Source organism: Macaca nemestrina, chromosome 18 (assembly GCF_043159975.1).
Source record: "Macaca nemestrina isolate mMacNem1 chromosome 18, mMacNem.hap1, whole genome shotgun sequence".
Taxonomy (NCBI): domain Eukaryota; kingdom Metazoa; phylum Chordata; class Mammalia; order Primates; family Cercopithecidae; genus Macaca; species Macaca nemestrina.
The window spans coordinates 60770965-60792627 of NC_092142.1; the positions used below are offsets into that span (position 1 = coordinate 60770965).

At 36.3% G+C, this 21663-nt stretch overlaps 1 protein-coding gene across 4 annotated transcripts in view; it reads right to left on the reverse strand.

Annotated features, from left to right (window-relative positions):
- The window catches only part of LOC105491484 (cadherin 8), a 397938-nt gene that overhangs the window by 53864 nt on the left and 322411 nt on the right, over window positions 1-21663 (reverse strand). For all 4 annotated transcript variants that reach the window (XM_011757975.3, XM_011757976.3, XM_011757972.3 and 1 more), the window contains exon 10: window positions 19292-19409. In XM_011757975.3, the coding sequence (XP_011756277.1) occupies window positions 19292-19409 (118 nt within the window). The remainder of the gene's footprint in view (window positions 1-19291; window positions 19410-21663) is intronic.

The window sequence follows — 21663 nt, forward strand, 5'->3', positions numbered from 1 at the left end:
TATTGGGGGTGATGGAGTTTAGTCATAATGGGGGTGATGGAATTTAGTCATAATGGGGGTGATGGAGTTTAGTCATATTGGGGGTGATAGGGTTTGGTCATATTGGGAATGATGAGGTTTGGTCATATGGGGTGATGAGGTTTGGTCATATGGGGGTAAGATAGGATGATGGGATATAGACAGAGCCTCTGGTCCTGCCTCTGGTTCTGTTTCAATCACAGAAGCTTTGTGTCTCTATGTTGTATAATAATTAGGAAACATTTAAAAGTGTAGCTTATTAAACAAACATCTCTATTTTCTTTGTTGTTTTTGGTGGTGGTGGTGGTGGTGGTGGTGGTGGTGGTGGTGGTGGTAGTTTTGAGACAGAGTCTTGCTCTGTCACCCAGGTTGGAGTACACAGGTGTGATCTCGGCTCACCGTAACCTCTACCTCCCAGGTTCAAGTGATTCTCCTGCCTCAGCCTCCCAAGTAGCTGGGATTACAGGCATGTGCCACCATGCCTGGATAATTTTTGTATTTTTAGTAGAAACAGGGTTTTACCATATTGTCCAGGCTGGTCTCAAACTCCTGACCTCGTGATCCACCTACCTCAGCTTCTGAAAGTGCTGAGATTACAGGCATGAGACACTGTGCCCAGCCTTCTGCTTCTATTTTTCTTTTTTTCTCTTAGTGGAATACTTCCGCTGTACACAAAGTCCCACAATGTGGATGGAACCACTGGAGTCTGAGAGGGGAAACCATTTCCCAAAGACTGACTTTGACTGAGATAGAATTAGACACTAGTTTCTCCAACTTTCTTCTCCTTATAGGCTCTGCTGTAAGGCTGTCAGTAGGTAAAGTTCCCAGTCAATTTTAGTGTGCAAAAAGATTCGGTTAACTGTCCCATAAGCCCCCTAAATTTAGCTGAATATTTACATAATACATTGCCATGGCCTGTCTTGAAGATTGGGTAATGGAAGAGAACCAATTCAAGATTTATCTGTTTTACTTGGGCCACCTTTCAACTAATTCATGACCTTATTTGGGTCAATTCATTTAAGTAATAACCTCTGGGTCTGAGGCCTTGTGAATACACTGAGCAGAATAACCCTGCAGATGCTGTCCTGAGCACCACAGAATGTTTACCTGGTTTCTAATCCCTTGATGCCAGTAACTGCCCACCCCTTTCCTAGATGTGACAATTCCAGACACTGTCAAATATCTCCTGAACTGCAAAATCACTCCCAGTTGAGAACCCACTGATGCGATTTAGGCACTGAAATAATTTATTTGATCCTCAGTTCTTAGCGATATCTAGAAGAAAACTAAACTCACAGTCTAAAACAATATTGCTCTTGTGTTAGAATGCAAAACCAGAATTTGAGTAAAGATGGATTCAGCTTTTAGAGTTTTTTTAAACTGATTTATCATAACCGAGTTGTGCAGGCATTGAAGTGTTTGTGGATGTTTCAAATGACCTGCTTTTCATGAACATCAAATTTTTGATCTATCTGTAGGAAAAAATGGATTGATAGCTGCTATCAAATTTGATAGCAGATCTTGGATATATAAAAAAGTTTTCCTGCTGTAAAATTTTAGCTGTCTGTCACTTACATTATATTATGTCACATCTCACAATGACATATTACAATGTAATGCAATGTAAGTCACATAATAGACAACCGCAATTCATAACTTTCTGAACAGGAGAGCCATTCTCTACTGAGAAGCTTCCCAAGGGAAGTGAAGGAATCCCTCTGCTGAGGTCATTCACAGCCATAATGCTACTGGTCTGTCTGTGACTTACTCTTTATTTTCACAGCCTAACTTGCTTTAAAACGGACCTTCCTCCATTTCTTCTGATTGCAATGGGGCTATCAGTCAAGTGGCTCCGGTGGAAAGTGGGGAATTAAACTGACCCATCAGAAGTCTCAAAGGTGCTGTTACCCTAAAGCAACAGTTGGTGTGAATTAAATCATTAGATAAATGCAAATCAAAACCACAATGAGGTACCGTCTCATAGCAGTCAGAATGGCTATTATTAAAAAGCCAAAAAACAGATGCTGGCGAGGATGCAGAGAAAAGGAACACTTATACTCTGTTTGTGGGAATGTAACTTAATTCAAGCACTGTGTAGATAAGTCTGGAGATTTCTCAAATAATTTAAAACAGAACTACCATTTGACCCAGAATTTCCATTACTGGGTATATACTCAAAGGAATAGAAATCATTCTAGCATAAGGACACATGCATGCACTAATCGCAGTAGCAAATACGTGGAATCAAGTTAGATGGCCAGCAATGATAGACTAGGTAAAGAAAATATGGTAATATATACCAAGAAACACTACACATCCATTAAAAAGAATGAAATCACATCCTTTGCAGGAACATGGATGTAGCTGGAGGCCATTATCCTAAACGAATCAACACAGGGGAAGGAAACCAAATACTGCATGTTCTCACTTACAAGCAGTAGCTAAAGACTGAAGTGCACATGGACATAAAGAAGGAAGCAATAGACACTGGGGACTATTAGGGGAGGAAGAGGAGGCGGTGAGGGTTGAAAAACTAACTCTCAGGTACTATGCTCACTACATGGGTAATAATATAATTATTCATATATAAAAGCTCAGCAACACGCAATTTACCAATGTAAAAAACCTGCCCATGAATCCCCTAAACCTAAAATAAAAGTTGTAGGAAAATAAAATAAAAGATTGATTTACTTCTGGGAAGCTACAGCCTCATAGGCTTAGGGGCTTGTCATTGAGATAATGCTTTTCTGAAAATAAGACAAGGGAGCCCTCACTGGGATTATTATCGTGTCGATGGGCACTTTGGTTGGTTTTCAGGGTTCACTCTTTCCAGAGCCAGCATCTTGTACAGGAAACACTCACACAACAGTACACAGCAGCTTTGAGAACACGTCGCCCTTATGCAAACAAGGAATGGCTCCGTTGGGTCACGTGTCCCCCACCTAGGCCAAACATGGACCCTTACCCAGGAATTGATTTGGAACCTGGGATAGAGAACATCTCTTATCCACAAACACCAAGCTATGAGATGCAGTCAGAACTACACTTTTGGAGAGGTTTTTTTGGTTTGCTTTTTGTTTTGTTTTTTGTTTTTTGTTTTTTTTTGAGACAGAGTCTTGCCCTATCGCCCAGACTGGAGTACAGTGGCGCCATCTCAGCTCACTGCAAGTCCCGCTTCCCCAGCTCAAGCAGTTCTCATGTCTCAAGTCTCAACCTCCCAAGTAGCTGGGATTACAGGCCTGCGCCACCATATCTGGCTAATTTTTGTATCTTTAGTAGAGACGGGTTGGGCCAGGCAGGTCTTGAACTCCTGGCCTCAAATGACCTGCCCACCTTGGCTTCTCAAAGTGCTGAGATAACAGGCGTGAGCCATCATGGCCAGCCACTTTTGGGGTTTTTTTTGTTTGTTTGTTTCCACTCTGTAGAGAGAATGTGCAGGGCAGATAAGTCAGCATAGAGAAATAGGAAAAACGAAAAACCACCAAACAAAAAACAGGTTCATGCAACACGCTTGAGGCACCTGGATCTGGTTATTAGACAAGCCATTTAAACACTAGACTTTTTTATTATTTGGATCAATTTCCCTTTACAGTGCAGATAGCTTATCTGCACTCAGTGGGGTTTTCTGACACTTGTAGCATGTAAGTTTTATAAATGCATTTACTCTCCCATTTAGTTATCTCCATCTAAGAAAAAAGCTCTTTTGTGTGCAGCTACATGAAATGCATTCACTCATTTAACAGTCTCTCACATTCTTTAATCACAGATGCCATTTATTGATCTTCCCTTTGAGCCCATGTATAATTATTTGTGTTTTTTTACCTCATAATGCTGTAAATTATCTCTGGATGATCCATTTTAAAAGAGAAAGGTTGGCCGGGCGCGGTGGCTCAAGCCTGTAATCCCAGCACTTTGGGAGGCCGAGACGGGCGGATCACGAGGTCAGGAGATCGAGACCATCCTGGCTAACACAATGAAACCCCGTCTCCACTAAAAATACAAAAAAATTAGCCGGGCGTGGTGGCGGCGCCTGTAGTCCCAGCTACTCGGGAGGCTGAGGCAGGAGAATGGCGGGAACCCGGGAGGCGGAGCTTGCAGTGAGCCGAGATCGCGCCACTGCACTCCAGCCTGGGCGACAGAGCGAGACTCCGCCTCAAAAAAAAAAAAAAAAAAAAAAAAGATTAGCTAGCAAGTGATGGAGCACACAGACAGAACCCAATCTGTGGAAAATGGTTTCCTAGTCTTGTATGCTTGTCTCTGTCCCTACTCACTTTCATCATGTTGCCTTCCAGAGTCTTTTATGTATTAGAAGCATAATAAAGACAAGAATTGTGTGGGATCACAGATAATAGAATCATAGCTATGACAGCCCATGCCTTCCCCAGTTCCTCCAATTTTTCTCTGCATCCTCCTTTTTCCCCCTCAGGCCACTAAGAAAACAAACAAATGTATTCTATAGATCAAGAGGCTCAGACCCATTGCAGTATGAGTGTCCTTGCTTCTGTAAGTCTAACATCTTATGGAGCTAAAATACTGGAGCTGGCAGGGACCCAGGATCTAACCAGTAAACTCTATCCACTTAATCTCCCGGTTAGGTTTGGCCTTGGTTTCTTGAGTTACACTGAATCGCCTCCAAGGACTTGTGACTTCTCTGATATCTTTCTTTGGTTCTTTCACCTTTGCTCTTCTAAGGAGCCATACATCGCCCATATAACAAAAGCACCTTAGCTGGATGATGCTCTTAAGAAGGAGAGTTGAAGTGGGAATATTTATGTCCCAAAGGGTAAAAAGTTTTCCTGCTGTTTGGAAATTCCTGCTGCCATGTAATCCTCATTTATTTGAACCCTTTTATACCTCTCAAGGTCTCCATTTAGGGTATACTTCAGGTTGGTTTTATATAGCTAGTTTAATCCCTTAAACTCCATTCCCATTTGGTGCCAACTTCATTTCATGAAGCCCCACCAACTTTGCTATTCAGTTCACCTGAATTATGGTACTAAAATTTTCTGCTACCTTCCTCTTGTTCTCTACCATTTGCTCATTCTCATCACCCTTCTGAGAAAGAAGGGCCCTGGTAAGAGAAGTTCTTTGATGCAAAACTCCACGTTTTAATCTCAGAAACAGGATCTAGAACATAACCTGATAAGGCATTTTCAGGAGAATCTTTCTCGGCCAAGAGTTGGATTTTAAATTCTTACTTTGCAATTTCAACATCTGAAATTGTGCATTTAAGAAGAGAGATGAACAAGCAATTCCTTGTTAATGGTACTTCACTTACTTTTGAAGACACTGCATTAAGAAATTAAGCAAGTGAGTAATATAATCCAAATGATAGCTGCCTTTGGAAATGTGCTTACTAGTTTTCACAGTTTGTCTACACTTTAACTTCAGTGGAGTGTTGATCTCCATAACATAATCTTTTCATTCAGCATGACTCTTTTTATTTTATTTTATTTTATTTTATTTTATTTTGAGACAGAGTCTTGCCCTGTCGCTCAGGCTGGAGTACAGTGGCATGATCTTAGCTCACTACAACCACTGCCTCCTGGGTTCAAGTGATCCTTGTGCCTCGGCCTCCCAAGTAGTTGGGATTACAGGCACCCACCGCCATGCCCAATTAATTTTTATATATTTAGTAGAGATGGGTTTCACCATGTTGGCCAGGTTGGCCTTGAACTCCTGACCATAGGTGATCTGCCTGCCTCAGCCTCCCAAAATGTTGGGATTACAGGCATGAGCCACCACGCTCCGTCCACTCAGCATTATTCTTGTACCGAAGTTCTTGTTCTTGTTCTCCTTTTCTTTTCATAAGCCAATGTGCTTTATTAATTGAAATACTATGTTTCTTTGACTCTAAGAAATATATTTTTTTGTTGTAATGTTCTCAAAATCAGAGTTTCTTAAAGTTTTATTGTATTTAATTCAGTTTTTCTTTATTAGTTGGACATAAATTGATGTCTCATTAACAGTATCTTATATTTGATGGCATTAAAATATTAAAATGTGAGATTAATTCTATATTTTTGCTATTGTGAACAGGCTGCAATACACTTGAGAGTGCAGATGTTTCTTTGATATACAGATTACCTTTCCTTTGGATATATATCCAGTAGCAGGATGACTGGATCATATATTAGATCTATTTTTAGCTCATTGTTGTTGTTTTGTTTTGTTTTTGAGATGGTGTCTCACTCTGTCACCAGGCCAGAGTGCAGTGGCATGCTCTCAGCTCACTGCAACCTCCGCCTCCTGGGTTCAAGCGATTCTCCTGCCTCAACCTCCTGAGTAACTGGGATTACAGGCGTGTGCCACCACACTCAGGTAATTTTTGTATTTTTAGTAGAGACAGGCTTTCACCATGTTGGCCAGGATGGTCTCGATCTCTTGACCTTGTGATCCCCCCACCTTGACCTCCCAAAGTGCTGGGATTACAGTCGTGAGTCACCGCACCCGGCCTATTTTTAGTTTTTTAAGGAACCTCAATACTGTCTACCCTAGGGGCTGTATTAATTTCCATTCCCAATAACAATGTATAAGATTTCTCACTTATATGTGGAAGCTAAAAATGTTGATCTCATGGAAGTAGAACCAGAACAGAAGTTACTGGCAGGTGGGATAGAAGGTGGCGTGGGGAGCCAAAGGCTCTTTAATTGATACAAAAGTACAGCTAGATAGCAGAAATAAGTTGTAGAGTTCTATTGCAGTATACGGTGGCCATAATAAACAACAATTTGTTGTGTATTTTCAAATAGCTAGAAGAGCAGTTTTTGAATGTCCTCATCATAAATAAATAATAAACCTTTGGAGCGATGAATGTGCTAATTACCCTGATTTGATCATTTCATGGTGTATACACATATCAAAAATATTAGATTGTATCCTATAGATACGTACAGTTCATATCACACTTTAAAATACTAAAATAATAGATAAAATAAGAAAGAATGAGATTATAGTTTGGGCTTTGGGTCAGAAAAGGCAAAGACAATGTGTTGACCTGTTGTGGTTTCAGGCCACTGGGAGTGAACTATTCCAGTCACAAATGGGTTACTAGACTACCTTGATGTATGATTTTAATGTCCCAATTGAAGTCCCTACTTTGTTCTCTATGAACATAAAATCCCCAGGGATAATTCAGGGAAAGATACACTGGTATAGGTGAGGGCTCTTGTATTTCTGTGTACCTAACTTTAAATCATTTAAATTTCATATTGTACTATTAAAAACTATATAAACATTGCTTATGTGGAATCACAGTGCTACAAAATTCTCATTTCCAGAAAACGGTAAATATTTCTAAATGTTTTCTTTCCTTTTCATTTAATGCATTTGAGATCCTTTTTATTTTAAAAGTTTAATAATGAATCATCTGTGTTCTTTTTGTCTTAATACTTTGTGTACATTTGAGTGATTACACATGATCATTAAAATAAGATAATGTAGAATAAATAAAATGTGAATAATGAGGATTAAGTGTTAGTTTTGCAAATTTCCAGTATTATTCTCTAGATACCTTTGTCTGATTTATTTCAATGAGTTTTAATCATTGGGAAGATATGGAAAGAGCAAAAGGACATCCGTATAGAATTAGTTACTTAACTTTGATGGTTGATGTGCAATTTTTTTTCACCAAAGGGCCACTCCAGGCCTTCGGACTAACTTTCCAGCAGGCAGATTTCCTCCATGTCTGCAGAAGGTTGCTTTCGGTGCACTATTGTTGTTGTAACTGCTAGTATTTTTTATTCTAGATATTTCAATGTTTTAACTAATTGACGGTCCTTCAAGACTTTGGCAATATGTTGACTGTCAGTCTTAGTTTTTATGCTTTTCATTTTTTATGTTTTCTGTAACATTTTCTACGTTTTTCTACACCTTCATTGAATTTAGAACAGAAAGTTGTGTGAGGTTGAGCCAGGCCTGTTAGCCCAATACAAGAGACACTGCTGTCTTCCTAAGCATGGAAAATAAGTCATACTTTATTTCTTAATGACTCAGGATCATTGTAATGACTCGCAAAGACTGTTGTGTAGGTCAGATACATAAAGTCAAAAATAATGATCGCTATATAGTTGTTGCTCACGAAGTAGTCGGTACAATGATCATTTTGTGATCTAGACCTGTAATACCTGAAACAGACCATTTTGATTGTTTCTTTCTGTTGTAACGTGTCTCAGTTTTACACCCACTAATATTATGAGAATCTTCTCTAATGCTTAGCTGATGGTTTCTGACCTTCTATAGTTTGCAGAAAGGAAGCACAGCTTGTGAAAATTATAAAATAAAATATGAACAGTCTTACTGAGCAAATGTTCTAGGAATAAACTGCGAGGATTTAAGAGACTGTGTGTGCTGCTGTGGAAAATGCAGCTTTAGCAGCTTGGTAACCGTGTTCTTTGCCTGGCAAGTCACTTACTCTATCTGAACTTCAATTTTCTCATCTGGAAAATGGCAATAATAATAGTCACCCTGAATATTTATATAGAGAGATAAATGGAGAGAAAGAAGTAATATAAGTTGTCTGAAATAAATAGGTGCCTAATAAATTTTAGACATTGATTTTTCTTGCAATTTGATATATAATCAATACTGAGTAATAGAGAATAAATTTGTCTTAAAATAATTATAAAACTCCCAAATAAAATCATAGATATGTAAACCTGCTTCCTAATTTATAACATAATTCATAATTCTCAAAAAACTTATTTTACAAGAAATTATATATCTATGGAATGTAATGTTAGCTAGATTATACTGTGGAGAAATTATAGAATACATTATAGAGTACATACTTATTTTAGGAAGACAGAAAAGTTGTAATAGTGTTAATATAGGGAGACAGTTTTTTTCTTCTCCTTTCTTCCCTACCTACTCAAAATGTGAACTTCTTATCATTACCTGAACATATTTCCATTTTCTTTCTTTGAGAAAAAAGATAGGGAATTTTAGATAATTGTCTCTTACCCATTCTAAAACTTTCTTTGTAGAACTTTAGCTTACCAACATTTAAAACAAAGGCAAGTTTCACATTGTCTCACAATGTATGTTTTGAAACATGGCCAAAGTTATTTTTCATTTCTTAATATTTTAAACTATGCACTGATAAAATGTTTTCACGCAGGTCGGACGTGGTGGCTCACGCCTGTAATCCCAGCACTTTGGGAGGCCGAGGTGGGCGGGTAACGAGGTCAGGAGATAGAGACCATCCTGGCTAACATGGTGAAACCTCGTCAATACTAAAAACACAAAAAATTAGCCAGGCGTGGTGGTGGGTGCCTGTAGTCCCAGCTTCTCGGGAGGCTGAGGCAGGAGAATGGCGTGAACCCAGGAGGTGGAGCTTGCAGTGAGCCTAGATCAGGCCACTGCACTCCAGCCTGGGAGACAGACTCTGTCTCAAAAAAAAAAAAAAAAAAAAAAAAAAAAAAAAAAAAAATTCATGCATATTACTGATCTATATTATGTGTATTGATATCAATATACTTTCTAGTCCCATTATTAGTGTTTCTGTGTGTGTGTAAAAGCCTCAAATAAACACCAAGAAAGGATGTAAGCACATCAAAATACCAAAAAACATCTCATTAATTTCCTTTTGGAGAATCAAACAAGGTCTTATCATCATAGGGCCTATGTATTTGTGGAAAATATTCCATGAACCTTGTCTTTAAAAAACTTTTTTGGCCAATCCCTATTTCTCCTTTAAGTAAACTACATTCTAGTATATCTCTTAACTTTGACACACATATAACGATGTTTCATGTCTGCAAAAGTTTACTAAAGCTTTCTCATTTTGAAAGATATGATAAATCAAAGTGGTATCAAATAAATAGCTTTACAAAATGCTGATATTTCCTTGTCTCCAGCCTTAAATGAAATATATTCCCAAATTATGAACTATTGGGACCATTTGTCATATGTTTATTGAGTTATTTTATTTTATGAGAATGGTTTAATTATTTAATTTGTCAAGAATTCTGCCCAAAGATACTGAGAAAGAAAAGCTACAATGTTTTAGAAGCCTATCTTTTAATAATACTATCCAATATTTTAATATGGAAGATATTTTATACAGTAATTTCTATGGTAAAGATCACATCCATGATTTTTAAAAGTTAAAAAAATGAGAAAGTGCATAAAGTACCACAAATTGCAGTAACTTCCCTTGGCATTTATCCTACATTCTTTCATCTATTCGACACGGTGCTTTTGTGTCAACATTTTCAAACACTTAGAGTCTGTTACAGAAAGTGAAAAGCCTTGTCCAAAGTCACTTGTCCATTAATTGGTGGACCTGGGAGTTGTCTGATTTTAACATTTGTGATGTTTCTTCTAACACCACATGTTTGAACACTCCATACGTTGGGATAGATGAGCCTTTAGCTCCCTAGCATGAACCCATTCATTTTGTAAGAGAAGAAACCGAATTTCAGGGAGAAGTAAATCACAGTGTGACCTTGATGGAACTAGCAATGACTGTCCGGTCAAGCAAAAGAATGAAATTCAGAGAAGGATGATTGTGCTCGGCAAACCAGTACAGTATCACCGTGTTTTCAGACCGCCCTGAGATAAACAGCCTCAAAAGGCTGAGGATAATATCCTTGAGCAACAGAGGAAGGAAATTCTAGTAGGCAATCTACTAGAATGAAAGCAAACGCAATGAGTACCCAAAAAAGGTCCAAGCACAGCAATTACTATCTTCCTCAACAAAGTGCATCAGCACATTGATTTTGGTGTTACATTAGTGAACAGACAGAATAGGCAACAGATGGAATATGAACCCAGTGTCATGGCCAGAAATCAGAACAATAGCGTTCTCTAGTTTCCAGGAGGCCTCAGTAAACCCCGTACACTGAAAGTGAGCTAAAACCTCCATTAACTGACATGTATCTGAAACAACCATGCATAGGAGCTGGTAAAAGCATGAACCTCACATAATGCAACTTGTATGAAAAGTATAATGGTTTCTAATAAGCCTGCAAAATGGAATCATCAGCCCCAGTTCACTGGCAGTACTTTATCACAAATTACAGTGATGTCTATAGATCACTGTGCATTTGGAAAGGGCTCACTGACATTCTTTGACCCTGCTAGTATAAACACATTGAATAGTATGGTTTGACATACCTCATCTGAGCTCAGGCATAATAAGGACACCAATATGAAACTCAGAGGGAGAATCAGCTGTCCGTGATTAAAGATGTACATCACCATTCTGACCAGCCAAATGCTTCCTCAAGGTGGAATGGGAATGATGGAATCCACGAAGATCTTACACTTCTTTATGTAGGGCCAAGCTCAAAAAATTGGGTTAAGGAGGAAACTTTGTTTATGAAAGTATAGAATTTAGAGTATGTGATAATTCCCACAAAATCATAATATTGTTCAGACTTGCTTGTAAATTTCCCCACTCTATCACAACATTTCATTGTAAATTATAGTTTCCTCTCTAAGATTTCAAATTGTTATAAGACTGAGTCCTGAGGAAAACAAAAATATACTGTATAGAAGGACAAAACCTGTGTCTATTTAATTCACTGCTTTATTTCCAATTCCAATTCTTAAGGGTGTGCCTGGCACATGATAGACACCAAATAAATATGTATTGAATGAATGAATAAGGGAAAAAAAGATACTATCCATTATTAATAACCTCAGAAGACAGCGGGGAAAACATTCCTTGATTCATGTGTTTGCCTTAGCAGTTACCACACTGTCCTACAGAGAAAAGCAAAGAGGAAAAACTTTATAGCAACTGTTAACCACCCGCTTGCTCTGCCCATGGTTAAGAGAAACCATTGCCTGAATTATTGTGAATGATTTAAAATGAGCTAAATAGAAAAGGGAGAAAGCAGAGGATGGGAATTTCAGGCAAGGGGGAGGGAGAGGGGATTTAAAAAGCATAACTGGCTTGGCATGTTCAAACCAAAGCATGTATAAGGGGCACAGAAGACGGAAGAGAATAATGGAAAATAAAGTTAGGAAAACAGACATTCAATCTCATTGCCCTGGTATTTTTTTAAAGCACATATGAAGTTCTATATTTAGCATATAAGACTTTCATAAGCTATGTATTTACTAAGATAATCCTGGCTTAAAAATTCAGTCATTCTGTCACTGTTAAATATTCCGTTTGCCACTATGTAAAGAACTCTATGATCTCGCCAGCCAAATGAAAAAGAACAATTTTTAGGTACTCTCCATTTTTATTCTTTGATTATGTTACTGTAATGATGAATATGTTCAAAGAACTACTTAAGTTACCCAAATACTTCTCTTTCGCATTCCTCCTTTCCCTGTGCTTTACCCATGAACAATGTTTGCAGACATATTCAATCATTGGCCCATCGAGTAAGGGAAAATGCAAGAGCATATCATTCATCATCTCCCAAATACCTTACTTAGGTTCCTGATGAATATTTTTATTTGTTGCATTGGGTGAACGAATGAGATTCAAGAGGTTCATAAAATTGTAATAGAAAGAGAGGAAGAGAAGAAGTAAACTAGTATTTATCATCACCAACTTGTCAGTCAATGAATTTTGTACAATACCATTTAAATTTTTTACTTAAATTAATATTTTATTATTTAAAACAACATTGGATAAATGTTATTATATAGACAAATGTTCAAGATTATTCAGTTACCTTGCAGGTTCCCGTAGATCATAATCAGAAGAGCTAAACCTAAATATTCCTAACTATGAAGCCTGTGCTGTTATATATTTCATAGTGTCTCTCCTTTATGTTTCATTCTAATTCATCCCAAGATAACCTTTTTTTCATGTTTATCTATGCAGAGTGCCTGCTTTATTGTTGCCAAATTATTCTCCCGCCTTCTCTATCTACTTCTTTAATAAACTGAGGGATCTGAAGCACTTGGTAGGTGGTACTCAGGTCACATCAGCAGATGGAATGTCACGTATGCCCAATGTTGTATCTATAAAGTGCTGAAATGAATGCAAAATACAAACTTCTGTGCTGCAATGAGTTGAAATAATTGTCAACTACATTTAATATTTTTTTCAAAAAAACCCAAGAATTTGCATAGACTGACAGATCGTTTTGTTTCCACATTCAATTTTAATATTTGGTTGTGCTTTCCAAAGGACAGTTATGTTTGTTTAATATCCACAAAATCCCAAGACTGATTTTTATGCTTGTAAGTAAAAGATAAATCAGTCAATAGCATTATTATTTAATGAAACAAACAGCAAAGTGGTATGGATGAGACTGTCTAAATGAAAAACATTTTTTCTAAGTAATTCTTTATATTCTTCCTTTATTATTTTATATAAGAATTTGGGGCCAAAGTCTCAGAAAGCAAAGTGCTCAAAGGAAAGATTCTATGCACAAAGGCATCTTTAAGATCACTAAGATAACTAAGCAGGTATCAGTTTATTTTCTTCGGAATTAGAAAGCTCTCTAAAGACTGGAAATGTTTGCTAGCAGATTGGCAGAAAAGGTCTGATGCAATTCAAAACTTCGAATAGCATTTTGACAAGCACAACTATAAATCTATAAAATCTGTGCTATGTAGCTGAATTATATCCTAGTGGTCAGTAATCTCAGAACTAAATTGTCTCCCATAACATGCACTGAAAAATAGATACCAACATCAGTGCTAGGTCTGACCAGAGTAATCATTTTAGGATTTTCAACATGTATAAAGAAAATTGTTCACTTCTGCAGATACTCTTAAATTACAATTTTAAAAAGAAAATGAAAATCTGAAAACTACAAAATAACAAGAGTTTCACAAAAACTACTCAAGCAAAGAAAATCTCCTTGTCTTGTGACACTAACTGTACAGTCATACGCAACTTAGAAACTGGAAGTACAAATCTGTTATCTATTTTTTCTTAGCTTGCACATCGCCCTTAATTACCGTTTAGGCGACAAAATGAAACATAAATGTCTTTCTATCAACAGCACATTGCTGGAAGCATAAACAATAAATTATAAATTACTGAATCAGAAGCCTTTTTGGATCATATATGCATAGTGCTGTTCTCCTTATCTACGATCTGTCACACCTCCTGTTTCATGCAAATTGAGCACTACCTTTTATGATTCAACACTGAAGAAATGTCCCATGCTTCATATAGGTAATAGTAGACAACTTAAATGGAAAACACTTCCAGTCAATGTTTGGTGCTGTGTATTGTGCTGTGGAAAAGTCCACTATGTGAGCAGAACAGACAATACAATCATATCGGAAACATATTAAGATATTCACTATCATACTCATGCAAGTACACAGTTTTTGCTTGTTGCTTGGGGATGCTTGCCTGGGAAACCCAATCATAATGGTTCTGCTGTAGCTAAGAATATGTATATTTTTATAAAGGCGACTTGAGGAAAGAGAGGTTTCTTTTAGGAAAGCCTTCTATTGGCTCCAAAGCAGCCTATTGTAAAAGCAGAACTTAAGGAAGACTCAGGTGGCCAGAAAGAGGGCAATTGGCTTAGCAAGTTGGCATTCCTTGCTATATAGATCAGCAGGTAGGTCCTTCAAGTACAATCCATCCTGGCTAGGTATACCTGGCTTAAGGCAGAGGACAGAATGACTCTGTCTGCCTTGAAACCTATATCCTGAATACAGAAAAAGTATTCCTGAAGATTCAGCTGGAGAAAAGAGGGAGGACACAGCATCAGCTCTGGCTGGCATGAGAATCAGGAAAATCCACTTCCACTTTCAGGCAGCAAATTTGGGTTTTGCAATAAGGGAAGTTGGAGACAGACTGACGGTAGTCAAAAATGCAAAGGAAGGCTGTCTGTAATTTTCCAGCTATGTAAATGGTTCCCACAGAGTATGTGTGTTTGCAGGGAGGGATGGAAGCTTGGAGGCAATTTAGAACAATTTTGTATGCTAGAATTGAAAGTGATCCCAACAACTGGAAGCTACCATAGTTTGGAGGAACCTGAGTTTTGTTCTGGCAATGGAGCTATAGAAAGGTTAAATAAAAAAAAAAGCCGTCATATTCAAAACCATATCCAGGAATCCTGCAGCTATTTCTGTGGCGATAAAACTTTCAGAGTTGGTCTTCATCCTCTTCCTCCTTCTTTTTATTTTGTCTTTCTATTTTAATACCCTTTAGAATGCAACACATTGCAGTTGCAGCATAAGCAGATGTTTTTGCAATGCGTTCTAGTGAGGATCAGTGTTTTCCCAACTACTGATGAAGCCACGTTCAAAATTACTGCACAAGATTTATAATTCTGAAGAGTTAAAGCTTCAAAGAGACCTGGCTGAGAATGATAAGCCAGAGGAGATATAATATCGTATGAGAAGGAATTAATGAATTCATATAAAGTGACCTTATCCCTCTTACTGTTGTGTGTTTTTCCATGTGCCAGGCATTGTGCCAATGGCTGTCTAAGTGCTAGTTCACACATATCCATCGCGGCACAACTATGAGGCAGGTATTTTATCCCGGTGTTACAGATGGGAAAACTGAGGCTTAAAATGATTTGCTTAAAGTAAGAGTATTCGATACTTCCAGAAAATAAAAAATAAATAAACTTACACCATTTGAAGTAGGCCACTCAGTTGAGACAGAAATCCATCAGACAATGCATAAATTGTAATCTATACAGGTAATTATGTTACAGACAATGAGCTAACAGGAGTCATGTTTATTCCAAAGTAATGGTTAATATCTACATTATTCAAATTATTTATCAAAAGTATGCATTGAAAGTAAGCTTCTTATCAATAATATTTCAGTCAATGTGGAGGCACTAAGAAGGAAACACGAACTGGTATCATCAGGTACTACGGTTCTCCTGCTGGGTTAAACATAACCAAGCTATAACTAAATCCAGGTCCACTGTCTATTTCTCTTCTTGCGATTGACTCTCCATAGAGAGCAGAGATTTTTATTTTCTCTCATTTCTCTACACACATGGTTGAAAAATTTCAGTATAAACCATGAGGGGTACTCTGGCAATTTGAATCACATTTTTTACCTACAGTGTTCAGGCTGAGGATGAGTAGTTTTCTACAGACCTCAAATTTCCTGCAAACAAGATATTTTAGAATCTCTAAAAGGTCCTTTTTTTCTTCCCTGTCTTGCTATATTTAATTGTTAGCTATTTTCCATTTCCATGATTAAAATTGAGGCGAGTACTGAAATGTGGTCAACAAAATTCTCTGCTTACAAATTCAGCCAACTGGAAGAAACCAGTATCTTGACCATATTCAAGGTGCTTTGATTTTTTTGGTGTGAACGTGTGGTATAAATGGTTCACTGTATTTTTGACCTTTACTTCTACCTTTATTTATACTGAAGGTTGCTTTCCTATTCTGGCAGAAATATAATTCTTATATATTTAGTAGAATTACTTGTGAAATAATTCATCTGTGTAGGAGACAAGAGACAGCTCATTTCTATCTCATTTTGTCTTTTATTGTGAATTAATTGATATAAATTGCATTGGGACCAATCCATATAAGAGAAAAGAAAAATTACAATAATTTTGAACTGAAATACATGGTGGCAAGTTCCTTAGAAAATGCCAAATACTGAAATCATCTCCCTTAAAGATCAAATTAAATAGGAGACAAACTTATTCATCAACTATAGATTTGATTATATTAGCTCTCTCAACATTTTAACATTTTTCTGGTAGGCTGGAACTTGTAACTCATACTGCTGTCAGTGGAGAAGCATCAGATACTGACCATTTTAAAATTTATCTTAAGAAGGAAAAAAAAAAAAACTATAAACATGGCTATACCATCTGATTCTATCTCTCCGTGTTTCCAACATAGAATATGCCATCATTTTAAAGTAAATCATATTTAGTATTTTGATTTTTTTGGTACTTTTTTGTGTTCTCTCATCATTAACAATTAATTTGCAGTAAGCATGCAAGATATCTATCTATCTGTCTATCTATCTATCTATGATGAATCTATTGATCTATCTATGTGTCTATCTATCTATCTCCAATGTCTTTTACAGCTTCTTTTCATTACTTTGTTTCTACATATTAAGACAAGACCATTTTTTTCTGTTTTTACAGTACCTATTCAAGTGCCAAATAAGTAGTGGTCTATGAAGCAAAACTCATGAATTTCTGATCTAGGAAGAGGAACACAGAGAGTATAAACTTTATATATCTATTTCAAACTTGTGGTTTCATGATTTATTTTGTGAAGGATATGTTGAATATTTGGATCCTAAATCCAAAATCACAGTGAGCAGAAGTCCTACTTTCCATAAGGCAGTCCTGGTTTATGGTGTTTTTCAGACATAAATATAAGCAGTGACCCCTCTCACTTTAAAATGTGTCCCAGTAGAAACAATAAATTACGTGGTCGCTCTTTGTAAAACAAATAAACACAGTCTAAAATAAACAATCATGATGTATGGAGTACTCTTTCTGTTTCAAGTCATTTTTCAATAATAACTGACGTCTTTAAAAAAATTTACAAAACAAAATAATATGAAAAACCTATAAGATAGATCATAATTTTAACTTCTATTTTCCAGTATCAAAATAAAACAGATAATGACATGATATTAAATATCCTATTACAGGGTTTATTATAATGTGTGATGAAGCAGAATGAGGTATTCTAAGTATTTAAACTTTTACTTTCTACTAATTTCCAAAATTTAAGAAAACACATACAATTCATTCATTGTAGAATTAAATCTCTTCTTTAAAAATATTAGGGCATAATAAATATGTGTCAAAATTAGACTTTCCCTGGTACCCAATAATATCTTCCCATTCACCCAATACCTTATGTGATGCCTTCTAGGACCACACTTACAACAAGCGTGTCTTGAAGTTACAAAATTTACAGGAAACACTAAGGATCTCAGAATATTTGGAATGGGAAGTAACTTCTTCATGGAGAACTTTAAATGCTGTGCATTTTATATGCAAAAATAATGCCCGATACTTACTAGTTCATAATCAGAATAAACATGGACCATGCTTACGCACAGACTTCCAGTTCAGTTTGGGGTGTCTAAGGAGGCTTTGTGTTAGAAATATTCATATGATTTCCATTAAAAAATATTGGTGATGCTAATAAAGAAACAAAGACAATGGACTTGGATTACAGTTTCTAATCAAGGGTAGCTAACACATGAATACTCCATTATAGAGGAGACAGAAAGAGTTCTGTCTCCTTAGTTTTTATAATGGTGGAAGTCCGTTAAATTAGTAATATCCATATAACGACTGTCATTTCCTTTTTGTGATTCATCCACATTTATCAAAGCATCCCCAAAGAACGATGTAGCATTTTGTTAAAAGGCAAGGCCATACTATATTTAGCCATACAATGTTATTTTATTTCATAAAGGAAATTTTATCAAGATTCACTATCTCTTTAAATAGAATATTGCAAACAATACAAACAGATATCTTGAATCAAATTTTACTCTTCTGAGTATAGCTTGTATACAGACCACTGAGAGAGCTAAACAGATCCCTGTAGTAAAGCCAGAGAGAAGCCTGAGACATTGCTTATATTTTGCTAATCATTCTAAAACCGCTACAACTAAGACTTAAATACATTTGAACAAAAATCAAGTTTTATAATTTTTTTAAATAGATAGCAGCTTAGGAAACAAAACTTTCCAAATGAGATAGACTTTAAACAATAATATATGACTTTCATATATAATAAATAACATAGTTAAAGAAAACAGTAATCCAAGGTTGCTCCTCAGAAAATCTAATGAAATGGATTAAATGTGCTCAGTGAGTGAAAGACTTAACAATAAATCAGTACCTATTAGCTCCAAAATAATACTGATAAGAAATGTCCTTCAAAAAGGATTTTCTGAACTAATTGTTATTGTTAAAGTTGGTACAGGCTTAAAACAAATACCTTTAATGTGTCCCCACAAACCAGGCAAAATTAGAATAGTTTTCCCTAAAGACGTGGTAAACAGTCAATTAAAACTTAACAATTGCAAAGTGTAAGCCAATTCCCCCTCTAAGGGATATCTCAGAATCTCAAAATACCTGGCAGCTTTCACAGGGGTTAAATTTTACTCTTCATTTTTTAAAGTAAGGTGATTGAGGTATTTCCTGGGAAAAAAATTAACTTTTTACATTAACAAATTTCTTATCTCTTGTTTAAGTATTGCAAATTAGAAACTAAGGTAATTACCATGCCATTACGCTGATAAGCTGAATTTCAAGTGCTCACGGGTGAACAAAAATTATTTTAATGATATTTTCAGTGATGTTATGAAATCGCATCCTATTTTCCAATTTATATTGTACTCTGTGTAGAAAGCTAATATATTTACCTTCATTTTTCTTGATGGTGAAATTCGGATTGTTGACCATTTCTGGAAGGAGACTGTATAAGAAATAATGTCCATTTTTGGGATCATCTTTGTCCATGGCGCTAACTGTTTGAATGACCTGAAACATAAAACTTGACGTCAGCATTTCTGATGATTCCAGAGGCTCCTACCATCGGTAAAAGCTTAGTGACATTCTTTTTGTGGCCTGATACTTTGACTCAAAGTCTCTTTTTCAGCTTTCTGAATTGTCATGGATGGTTTGTGCCAAGAATAAGGAGAAAAATCCATTACTTTAAAACCTCAGCTTCGATAAGTTGATGAAAATTAAGAGCATTACCTTTGTGTCCATTTGGTGTCTGTGGCTTGAAATAGCAAAGTTAAGTGTATTTGAAATATCCACTGGGCAATTACAGGTTTCTTTCCAATTTGAGTATTTACGGGCATCTAGAATGAGATTTGGAATTGTTACAGTGATTGTAGTGTGGTTCTTGGGAGGATCTTTGAGGTAAATGGCTTAAATCTTGAATCCTCACAACTCTTTTACTCATCAGGTTATAAGTGTTTGCCAAATAGTGTTCCTCAGCACAAACATCACTGCAACAAACCTCTCTGATGAGTTGCTTCTGTTCCCTCGCAATAATGAATAATGTTTTTTAAAGCTAGTGGATAACACGTGCAAACAATGCTTTGGAGTGTACCCTGAGATGAATAAATTATAGGGATTAGAATTACCACGGTGCAGAGAAATTTTTGGATAGATAGAGGTACTTGGAATTGGTGCCTATTGAATATGCTTGTTTCATTTGCAAATCTACATTAACTTAATGCTAAAGTTGTTTCTTGGGATGTCAGATAATTATTTTAATAACTTGTATTTATGATGCTGTGATATTGCTAGTTCAATGTGACAAACTGGACAAGCGCTAATGTAGGAAAAATTTGAATGTATACTCCTACTGTGATAATAGATTTACCATAAAAAGTAGTTGACAGTGAAATGTTCTCAGGTTTATGATATTTCGAGGATATAATAATGATGCCAATGCTATTGTGTCTGTGGGAACAATTATGTCCCACTGAACTTCGAAATTTTGTTAAAGAGAAAAGAAATCAATTACTTCATTTTGAGAAGGGGTCATCTTTGCTTTCTAACTTACCACTCAAGTGTAAGAACCACAATTTCAGAACTTTTAGCAGCTATGGGTCTTTGCATTGTATCAAGCACATGTTATATGATAGGCAATTCATTCAATATACTTGAGGCAAAAATAAAATACTTTTTCAATTTGTAGGTCTCCATTTTTAAAATGGAACATAATCTTACTTTGTAAGTGATTTTTGTTAAGGACTTTGTTGTCTAGTGATAATGTCTTATAAATAATTATGATTATATTTAGCTTGAGTGACAAAATAACATAAAATAATTTAAAATATAACTCATGGTTAAGACAGTGAGATAGTCATCAAGAGAAAGGACTCTGGAGTTAAGCTTCCCAGGTAAGATAAAAGTCACAGCTCTATTTGTGGCTCACTGTGTGACATTGAAGGAGTTACTGAAGTCTCTGAAACTTTATTTTCTTGTATGCCAGAAATACAAATGCAAAGACCATCTTTTCTCAGAGATTTGTTTTGATTATGAATTTAAATTCATATAAATCTTTTGACAGTGTCTGGTTTCTAGTAAATGTTCAGTAAAATATTAGTCATCATCATCATTATTATTATTGTATTAACTAGGGCCATTGCTATGTATTGACGACCTGGCACTTTGATAAATCTTTATAAATGTAATGACTCTGTTACTCAATGATCCAGTATGATCAGATTAAAGAAGAATACAATTATATTTACTGTACCTAAACACATAGCATATTTGCCTTGACATTTAAGTGTAAGGAGAAGCTCTAGGGTACTTCTTTCATAAAAAACCAACATGAATTAAAGTACAAGGGGACTAGATTTGAAACATGGATAACTCCTTCGGACAGCCTGCAAGTAAAAATATGTAATAGAAAAGTATGAGTTTGACCACTTCACCTCAGAACAGCTGTGCTGGATTTTCATGTTAAAAAGTCAAGGGAATGACTATCTTTGACAAGAGCCTTCTTTCAGGCAATTATAAGGGAGAGGGAAAAACATTGCTTGTCAGCAAATGTAGCAGCTCCTTCTCCATTTACCCAGACTTCTCTCTATAGGACTTCTAGCCCCAGGTGCAACCATTGAAGATGTAACTCCTGAAGTGTGCGAGTGCATATGAGGAAGAAGGGCAAATGAAGAGAAGATGTCTTGGTTTTCTCAAGTGGAGATCAGTCACAACTAAATTCTTTCCTACAGTATACTTAGTGGATAAAGCTCCCATAATTAATACCATT